This window comes from Pteropus vampyrus, unplaced genomic scaffold, assembly GCF_000151845.1.
Source record: "Pteropus vampyrus isolate Shadow unplaced genomic scaffold, Pvam_2.0 Scaffold110, whole genome shotgun sequence".
Taxonomy (NCBI): Eukaryota; Metazoa; Chordata; class Mammalia; order Chiroptera; family Pteropodidae; genus Pteropus; species Pteropus vampyrus.
This window is the reverse complement of record NW_011888891.1, coordinates 3,372,122-3,381,821: the sequence shown is the minus strand read 5'-3', so window position 1 is coordinate 3,381,821 and position 9,700 is coordinate 3,372,122. Positions and strand designations below refer to the sequence as shown.

At 37.7% G+C, this 9,700-nt stretch overlaps 1 protein-coding gene across 2 annotated transcripts; it reads left to right on the top strand.

Moving 5' to 3' along the window:
• Positions 1-704: 704 nt before the first annotated feature.
• Positions 705-7,603, top strand: PTS (6-pyruvoyltetrahydropterin synthase). 2 transcript variants are annotated; one of them, XM_011365389.2, is made up of 6 exons: positions 708-883; positions 2,455-2,534; positions 3,765-3,787; positions 4,168-4,224; positions 6,300-6,370; positions 6,586-7,603. In XM_011365389.2, exons 1-6 carry the CDS (start codon positions 801-803, stop codon positions 6,707-6,709), a joined length of 438 nt encoding a protein of 145 aa, XP_011363691.1. In that variant the 5' UTR covers positions 708-800; the 3' UTR covers positions 6,710-7,603. The 2 variants fall into 2 exon arrangements, with proteins under 2 accessions (XP_011363692.1, XP_011363691.1); XM_011365390.2 differs by lacking the exon at positions 4,168-4,224 and having other exon boundaries at positions 705-883.
• The last annotated feature ends 2,097 nt before the right edge of the window (positions 7,604-9,700 follow it).

Sequence of the window (9,700 nt, the reverse complement as noted above, 5' to 3'; positions counted from 1 at the left end):
TACATTGTTCAGTAAATATTTAATAAAGGCATGTATGGAAGGAAGCAAGAGGTGACTTGCAACTGGGAACTGAATAGTTTAGATGTTTCTTATCAGTAGATTCACATCTACTCATAAGATCTTCTGACTCTGGAGGTGTCTACGGCGGACATGGAATTGCTAATATGTGTTCATGGGTACATGTATTCACATTGGGCCAGACCCAGAGTGATAAACGGGTTCATGCATGCATGTGGATAAGTACAGCTTGAGACTTATCCTTAGTAAGAATTTTTACAAACAGTCCAAAGGTAGTATCCTCTCTGAAAGCCACGTGGTCCTACACGTGCCCTCAAATTCCTGCTCTTTATTCAATACATAGACTGGCCTTGGGGCTTATCTCAGAGTAACCAGTGACTGGAAGTTTCTATTGTAACCCGGGCTTTCTAGAAGTGAATTGAAAGGGTGGCTCAAAGAAGTCCCTCCCAGACCCAAAGTGTGCCCAGTCTGACCGTAACTGCATGATGTGACCTCAGGCTGAGGAGACATAAAAATGGACAGTAAAACCCCATCCACCTTATTTGACCCCTGCTAGGTATTGCCTGGCTATCCAAACTTGCTATCCCGAGACCCGGATAGTAAGGGACGCTGATTACCGCCTCCAGGCCGGCAGAGGGAGCCCAGCCGCAGGGTGAAGCGGAGAGCGTTTCCCGGGGGCGCAGCTTGCACTGCGCAGCCGCGCAGAGAGTCTTTGTCCACCCCAGTTCGCGCCCCGGGGCCAAGGGAGGCGGCGGTGACTCCGCGCGCGGGACTGGGAGGCGATGAGCGCTGCAGCCTCTGGCTGTCGTCGCCGGGCGCGAGTGTCCCGCCTCGTCTCCTTCAGCGCGACCCACCGGCTCCACAGGTGGGTTGTGCCTACAGTGCCAGCGGTGTGGGGCGGGGACTTCTAGCCCGGGGGCGCGGCCAGGTGCGGGAGGGGCAGGTGAGCGCACCGAGGAGTGGGCGGGGCGCGTCTTGTTCCTTCCTGTGGCCACCCGGCTTCATTGACCGCACTGTAACAGTGGCAACTGGAGTTGACCAGGCCCCACAGCAGGCAGTGAAGTGTGTTGGGTAACCGTGTGGACTGCGGAGAGAGACGGTCTTGGGTGCTGGCTCTGCGATCTGAAGCAACTTCTTTGTCGGATTCCCCTCGTTTAGCTCAAAGGGTTGCTGCAGTGTTCAGAGTTAAACTTGCCCAGATTACACAGTGCCAGACATATTCGTGAACTCTCAATAAATGTTAGATACTATTATATATGCCAGGAATATTAGCTACCGTAACTAATATAATTACAGCCTGGCAAGTTTTATCCCCTTTTCGCCTAAGATAAAATGAACTTAGATGTTAACTTTCCTAAGGCAGCTCTGAGAACAAGCAACAATTGGAATTTCAGCCCAGAACACTCAGACTATTTGATGACACTGAAGAGTTGCTTTTGAGGAGAATTTTGCCACTCATTTGCAAACTCCACTCTGAGCATCCTTTTCCTCCTCTGTAAAATGAGCATAATTCTACCCAACAAGATCCATCGATTCATTCACTGGACAAGTATTTGTTGTGTGCCTGTCAGATCTTGTGCTAGGTAACAGGGATGCAGCATTGATCACATGCATCTGTGTTACTGCCATCTGTCTGGAGTGTACAGTCTGTCCAATATTGTGGAAGGTGCAGTGAGAAAATTTTGTGCAAAAGCTTTGTGAACTGTAGCACTCTAAATGTAAGAAGTGGATGAATGGGAGAAGGTGGGGGAAATAGTAAAGAGTATTTCAAAAAGAAAGGGGTTGTATGATAGAAAGCTCCAACATATGAGGGCAGTAAGGGCTCATTAAAGATGCAAAGATTGTACAGGAATAGGTATAGGTATAAAAATCTATTAAGAGAAGTGTTCACTGCCTGGAACAACAGCCAAATATTGTAATTTTCAAGTTTCACCTGATTTGAATGCCCCTCAGTAGATTGAAGTTATCAGTAGGCAGTAGTTGAGGCATAATAAAGCAAAATTGTTAAAGAGGAGACTGTTAGATCATGTAGTTATTTTTCAGGAGGAACGAGATTTTAAGCCACTTGAGGACAAGCATATTTTATCACCGTATGCCCTTGCTTCATTCAGCCCATGCCTAATATGTAGTAGGTACTCTGTAAATGTTTGAGTTGAAAAATGGAAGGGCCTTGAGCAGATCAGTTTTTGGAATCTTGCTGTGGAACAAGGGTATGGAATTTGTTTATGCTAATTTGTATGGTACAGTAGCCTAATTAGGGGGCATACACTGGGTTGTGACATAAAGCTGAATAATGAAATCAAGTTGATTTATGATTCTCTGGTGAGCTAAAGTAATAATAAATTGTGAAGCTTTTCAAAAGCTAAAACAAATAATAAATATAGGGAACAGAGGTGTCTGACTTTGTCATGTTGACTTTTTTTTTTTTTTTGTCAGCAAATCTCTGAGTAATGAAGAGAACTTGAAACTGTTTGGGAAATGCAACAATCCAAATGGCCATGGGCACAATTATAAAGGTGAGAGAAAAACTGATGAAAATTTAGCCCTTTCAATTAAGAGTAAGAGTGTTTAGCAAATATAGTCTTAATGAGTAAAAACCTTATAGACCGAGCAGTAACGCTTTGAGCCTTGAACGAGATGTTAAATGGAAGTTCAGAATGAAAAGAGCTGTTGCCTTGGTTGGATGTGTCTTAAGTTTTACCTTTTAATTGTCTGCTCTGTTACAGATAGTCCACAACAGTGAATGGTTTAAATAATTTTTCCTTGGCCTTAGAGTACGTAATGAGATTGTTTTGGCACCATGTTTCATTCTAATTAGATATTGCTGAGGCTAATGTTAAAATTAGATTGTGGTCTTTGAGTAAATAATGACTGACAAAAGGGGAATATTGGCTAGGAATATGCTGTCTGACAGGAAAAGATGTTGGGTCTACAACTTTGCCTGTAGTTCCGAGAACATAATTAATTTATGTAAGAATAAGAGACTTGATTCTTTGAGATATAGCTGATGTCTCAAAAAACAGCTATAAAAGCCGTTGAGTATCACAGCATATGGTGTGGAGTAAAGACCAGAAAAAAGTGTCAGGAGATCAGGATTTCTAGTTTAGTTACTGCCTCTTAACTCAACCTATGATAGCTCTCATTCTTAGTTTATTCACTTATCACATAATACCTAATGATGTTTGTATGATGTTGAAAAAAATATAAAAGTTGTCAACTTGTAAAGCATTCTGATCATCAAGATTTTTCAAATGCCTCATATAAGCACTTGTTAATTTATAAAGCATTACTGTGAACTGTTTACATCCATGTGAGTAAAAGGATAAGAGTTTTAGGCCCAGCAGTTTTGTGTTCTTAGAAAGGTACTGCCCCAAATTGGACCAGATTGATGTGTAGCTGGACTTTTTCCTGTTCATTTTCTACTTTTACAGGCAGTGATTGAGCAGCATTTCGATCCTACCTGGTGGAGATTCCGACCTAGTGCATCAACATTATAAGCAGAATTTACACCCTTCTTGGCCTTGGCTAAGCTCTTCTGCTTAGTCAGGGCTCCTACCAAGCTCCTTTGTCTTGGTCAACTCTTGCTTTGGTTGATAAAAAGATCTTAGCTAAGAGGACAGATGTTTTGGGGAAAATACAAATATATCTTTATGGGACAGAGATCTAATAATTTATGTTGCTAACTTGTGCTTGGATGTTAATTTATTGAAAGTCATGCTGGTTTTTTGTTATTTCTTTTCTTATAGTTGTGGTGACAGTACATGGAGAGGTATGTGCTGAAAAAATATATCTATGTGGTTTGTATAGATTGCTGGGCCTTCTTTCCTCCGACGTGATAGATTGTGTTGAAAAATTCTTTTCAAATGGTATCGCTTCATTGCTGGCCTTTGAGTATGGTGAGCTGCTTCCCTTCAGGCCTTTCCTCTCCCAAAGTGTCATCTTTAATGTGCTACATGTGGATAGGTAGAAGAGCAGTACAATGAAAAGGATGCCTGGAGCACTTGGTGTTTCTGTGCTGAGACTGACAATTGTGTTGGGGATGAAGGCAAATGTGGGCACAATTTCTGCACCTTGTACAGCCTTTAATATAGCAGAGGTTTAAATATGAAGAGCATATTATAGTAATATTCACCTTTGTTTATTCTTTAGATTGATCCTGTTACGGGAATGGTTATAAATTTGACCGACCTCAAAGGTTATATGGAGGTAATGGCATGTTTGGTGCTTATTATGTGCTGTCCTCTAAATATAATATTTGACAGCCCCCTTTCATTTCCTGAACCAGGTATCTACAGAGACGCCATGACTGTGTGATTGGAATTGGGTGTGGGAGTAGGAGAGTAGTTAGAGGAACTACTTTCGTGTTGGGTGGCTTAATGGAAATTAGTCACAATTGTATTACAATGATGGAAATTAATGTAGCATGCTCATCTTATATGTCTTGCTGGCATATCTTAATTTCCTATGTTTAAAAATTCTACTGTTCTTTCAAGATCCAGCTTTCTCCTTGAAGCTTTCTTTACCTTCTGTGAATTTTCCTTGTGCCTTTGATCAAGATTCTAATACTACCCCATTTTATTCACTCTAGTTTTATTATAAACTCACTGGGCCAGTTCATCATAAAGATAACACAAAAGAATGTGTTCGTTAAAGGACTCACTGATTATATCACTTGAGAATTTTTGCACTGTAGGAGTCCTTAAAAGATTATCTAAGTCCATTTTCTCATGCCATAAATTAAGTTTGAGAGATGCTGAACAGTTAACCGACTTGCCCTAGGTCATAAGGTTAGTCCTTTACAAAGTTGGGAATAGATTTCCTTCTATCCAGCTTAGTTTTTATTATGCCATCGTTTCACTTATTTAGTTCTTTGCTTCAGCTCTGCCCTTTTATTCTAATATTTGACATTTGTTTCATAAAAATGCTTTTATTAATAATCATTACTTCTTTCACATTACTTAGCAACCATGTATTCAGCAAGTTTGCCTACTTTATGTCATTGTTCAAGCTAAGCACTAGGAATGCAAAGGTGAATGAGACATAGCCCTTACTCACAGAGTGCTCACATTACTTTTTCTAGGAGGTAAAGAATAATAAGTGCCCAGTAAGTTGGTTGAATAAATGAATAAGAGAATGAGTGAATAAACGAACAGCACTGTGCCCAAAGTACTTTAGGAAAGCTATAAAGACAGAGTTCTTGCATTAACTGGGGACACAAACTATATATATATATATATATGTATGTGTATATATATATATATACACACACACACACATATACAGGGTGTTGTACAAGACAACAATATGAGAACTATGAGATGTCCCAAGCAAGCAATATGATTAAATATGCCTTTTTATACCACTTTGAAGGACACCACACACTCCCATCAATAAAAGTGGCTCATCATGGCAGCAGAGTAAAGTTAGAGCCTTGTTGAAGAGGCTTCAGTGGAAAAGTTGGGACCTGGAATTGAAGATAAAACAAAGATATTTATTTTCTTGATATTCATGTGGTTATCATTTGATCTATTTTAAAGGTTGTTTGGTTTAGGACTTATTCTTTTTATACGATACTGCTTTTGCTCAGAACATGATTGCTATTATTGCTATTAATGTACTCTTCTTGGAACTATACCACATGGAGAATTAGATTGTTTCACAAATGCTTAGATTTTTTACAATATAGCTAAAAGTAAAAACTTAGAATAAGGCAATTATAGTTCTTGCCAATTGACAAATGAAAACATTATGTTAATATGTATAAGCATTAGAAAGCAATAGTCTTTATATGTTTATATTTTTTCTTCCAAGAGCCCAAGATCATTCTGAAAATACTACTTATAGCAGAAATTTACGACTACTAACATAGTTTCAGTCTTAGTCTGCTGTGAAAAGTGTAGTATTAATTGAATCTTTGTCCTAATGATATTTTCTTGAGGGTAGTGAGACTGTTATGGACAACTATTTCTGGTAACTTTTTGGACATAATGCAGGATGTGTTAAACTAAATTCTGAATTACAAGGCTTGTTACAAGAAAGCTCCAGTGAATTCTCTACTTTTTTGGTTTCTTAACCTCTTTACATTTAGTGGGAGAATAATGTCGTAGAGAGCTTACTTTATTTTACAACTTTAAACTGTCTGAGATTGCATTGCAAGACACAGATAAAGTATTTACAAATATTGAGTTAGTGGCTAAGTGATAAGTTTTAGAGGCAAAGATGGAACATTTTGGAATGTGAGTCATAAATGGCATTATGTTTTTCCTTTGTTTTGTCTGTAGGAGGCAATTATGAAGCCCCTTGATCATAAGAACCTGGATCTAGATGTGCCGTATTTCACAGATGTTGTAAGGTGAGTATGATTGTCTTACCTCATATAGATAATAAGAAAGAATTGATTTTAACATTTTAACTGATTGCTGTGTGATTTCTGAAGTTTTAGTTTAACTATTGATGTCTTTTAAAAGTCTTTAGAATTTCTTTAGATGTCTTTAGAATTTCTGTTCTCTGTAAATATTAAACACGAAATTTTATTGCTTTTTGATCTTCTTTCCTTTTCTTCTACAGCACGACAGAAAATGTAGCCGTATATATCTGGGAAAACCTTCAGAAATTTCTTCCTGTGGGAATTCTTTATAAAGTAAAAGTATATGAAACTGACAATAATATTGTAGTCTATAAAGGAGAATAGCCCATAGGGGTTAATATTTTAGAAAGATTTAATTTCCATATTTAAAAAATAGCTTTCTCCCCTTAGACTATTAATAAGTCATCACATAATTATTGTACCTCTACATTGTGTTCTGGAGTGCTTGATTTATTGAAAACACTGTGAGTAAAACTTGTTTTAAATTCAAATCTATTTTAAAACAAAATTTGTAATGTATCCTGAGTATCATTTAAAGTATCTTTTTTGAGATTAAAAATCACTTTATTTCAGCAAAATGTTTTGGTGTAGAACTAATTGAAAGCAATAGCAATCTATTTTTGTTTTTTCATTATCTCATTTTTAGTATTCATTTTTTTCTGATCTAATAATAGAAATATTTATAAAAATTACAGTAGGTGAATCTTATAAAAAATTAAAATACAGGTGACCACAAAGTCTGGAAACATAGACTACATGTATTTCTTAATAGGTTGAGCTTCTTTGATTACTTCTTCTAGGGTGTGCTCTAGGCATAAGTTTCTTCAGGGAAAATTAGAAACACAAATCACCTGAGGCAGTGTTTGTAGATGGATGTGCAAGGATTGATGGAAATGCTGCTTTAGTGCACATTGCCCATTGCAGTTTTGCTCAGCTTATTATTGAACATGAATTGCTAGTGAGAAATGGCACATTGAACATGTCATAGAATATCAGTCAACTACCAATTAAGTATATTTGCGTATGTTTCCAGACTTTATGGCCACCTGAACAGTTTTAACTGAGAAGACTGAAGAATAATCACTTATATTAAACCATGTTAAAATAATCAATGTGAAAAGAATCTATTATGCTGTAAAGCATCTCTTGTATACAGTTTTCTCTATTCGATTTCATTTTGTTCTGATCATTAAACTTACTTGCTTAAGTTGAACTATATGTTTGGCATTTATCTCTGGTATCTTTTCCTTAGGACCAAATCCACAAGAATGTATTTGCTTGCTTTGCACAAGAAACTGTTCTCTCTTGCATTCTCATTAGTATTCTAAACTTATTAAATGTAGGGTTTTGTTTTACTCTTCACATGGCAACTAGTACCAATGGAATCTCAGAATGTTGCTGCCTGAAAATAGTAAAAGGCCATGCATAAGTGATTACTATACTAGAAAAAATTTCAAAGGAGTACACTTTTATTTTGAAGAGTTAGTAACTGCAGGAATTTTATGATAAATTTTCACAGTGATACAATGCCTACTTAATTATATTTTAATCTGCTTGAGTTATCAAACACAATTTTTATGTTACTTATTCATGTATATTTTGTATTGATTACTTGAAAGTCAGGGTAGCCATATTTTATTAAGGCACTTTTTGTTTTAATTCCCACAAATACCATACAAGGTGGGCATTATTTCCATTTTGCAGATGAGACTATAAAAATTGGGTGAGTTTAAGCTACTTATCCAAGATTACTCAGTCAATAGAGAGCAAACTGAGTGTTTCACACTCAGAGTCTGTCTGACTCTCAAACACAGACTCTAAAAAAAGGGTAATGTATGTATATTTCAATTTTTTTTTAATTCCAAATTTTTTAATCATGTTAGAAACTTATCAAGCTATATTGTAATTGTTGCTTTACCTTTTTTGTCCACCACCCTGAATTCCTTGTGGGCAAGGTATTCTAAGCAGAGTATCTGGTAAATAGTACTCAGTAATTTTGTTGATTAAATAAATGAATGGCATATGGGTGGAAACTGCTGAAGTTTTATAGTGCCTCCTACATAGGTAAATATTTTTAAAATTGAATAACATGAAAGTATTGAGGCCTGAATTCTAGTCCTAGTGCTATTACTATTCAGTTGTGTCACTTTCTTCTCAGGGCCTCAGAGATGAATGCTTGGACTACATGCTTTCTGAAGTTGCTTCTGCCTGTCCTCAGATTTTTATCACAATGATTTTAAAATGAGTAAATATTAATTTAGAGAAGGAAAAAGATTATTAGGAGCTGGTAAGGTTTGGAAAGCTTTGTGGAGGAGGTAAGTCCTGAATGGAACTTCAAGTGATGGGGTAGGGAGGGTGGTGTTTTGGAAGTCAAGAGGAAAGAGGGAATGAATACTGAAAGGGTCAAATTTTATTAGTGGGGTTACTAGAGTGGGAATGTACAAAGTACATTTGGGATATAGTGAATAGATTAATCTTAATAGAGTAGTGATGAGATATGAGTGTGTAATAGAAGTTAGCTTGGAAATAGAGGATGGGGACAGCCTAGAAGGTCTTGAATATTAGTTTGGTTTTTATCCTTTAAGGAATAGGGAGCTGTTGAAGTTTTGTCTTTGCTTTTTAAGGAAGATGACCAGTTAGACAAAGGGAAACAAGGAAACGAGTGGCAAAGCCATTGCAGGGATCTAGACATGAGGTTATGGGTGCCAGGAGCACGTGGTGCAATGGAAATGCAGCAACAGGGAGGAGAGTAGAACTCACGTTGTGTAGTGTCTGCTGCCAGTGTCAGGCATTTTGCAAAGCACTTTTTATATTACCTCGCTTTATCCCTATAACCACGTTGCAGGGTGAATGTATTGGTTATCATCTACTGTCACATAACACATTACCCCAAACATAGTGGCTTAAAACAACCACATTTATGATCTCACAGTTTTAGTGTGCCAGAAATCTGAATGTGGCTTAGCTGGGACCTCTACTCAGGGTCACTCACAAGGTTGCAGTCATCTCAACGTTTGACTGAGAAGGATCATCTTCCTGGCCCACTCATGTGGTTGTTGGCAGGATTGAGTTCCTCATGGGGTTGTTGGACTGAGGCCTCAGTTTTTCCCTCCCTTTCTTGCCCTGTAGGCCTCTTCATAGAGCAGCTCACAATATGGCAGCTTGCTTCATCAGAGTGAGCAAGTAAGAGGGCAAGAGAGAGTGCCAGTGAGAGAGAGAGAAGAGAAGAAAGAGCAAGTGCGCACATGCACTGGCAAGATGGATGTCACAGTCTTGTAACCTAATCACTTTTCTGTGTTTTGTTCTTTAGAAGCA

What these genes read in the sequence shown, in the direction of transcription:
- PTS (XM_011365389.2), top strand. Translation starts at nt 801, where the DNA reads ATGAGCGCTGCAGCCTCTGGCTGTCGTCGCCGGGCGCGAGTGTCCCGC. An exon ending in ACCTCAAAGGTTATATGGAG is followed by an intron (nt 4,225 to 6,299) that starts GTAATGGCATGT and finishes TTTTGTCTGTAG; the next exon opens with GAGGCAATTATGAAGCCCCT. An exon ending in TATTTCACAGATGTTGTAAG is followed by an intron (nt 6,371 to 6,585) that starts GTGAGTATGATT and finishes TTTCTTCTACAG; the next exon opens with CACGACAGAAAATGTAGCCG.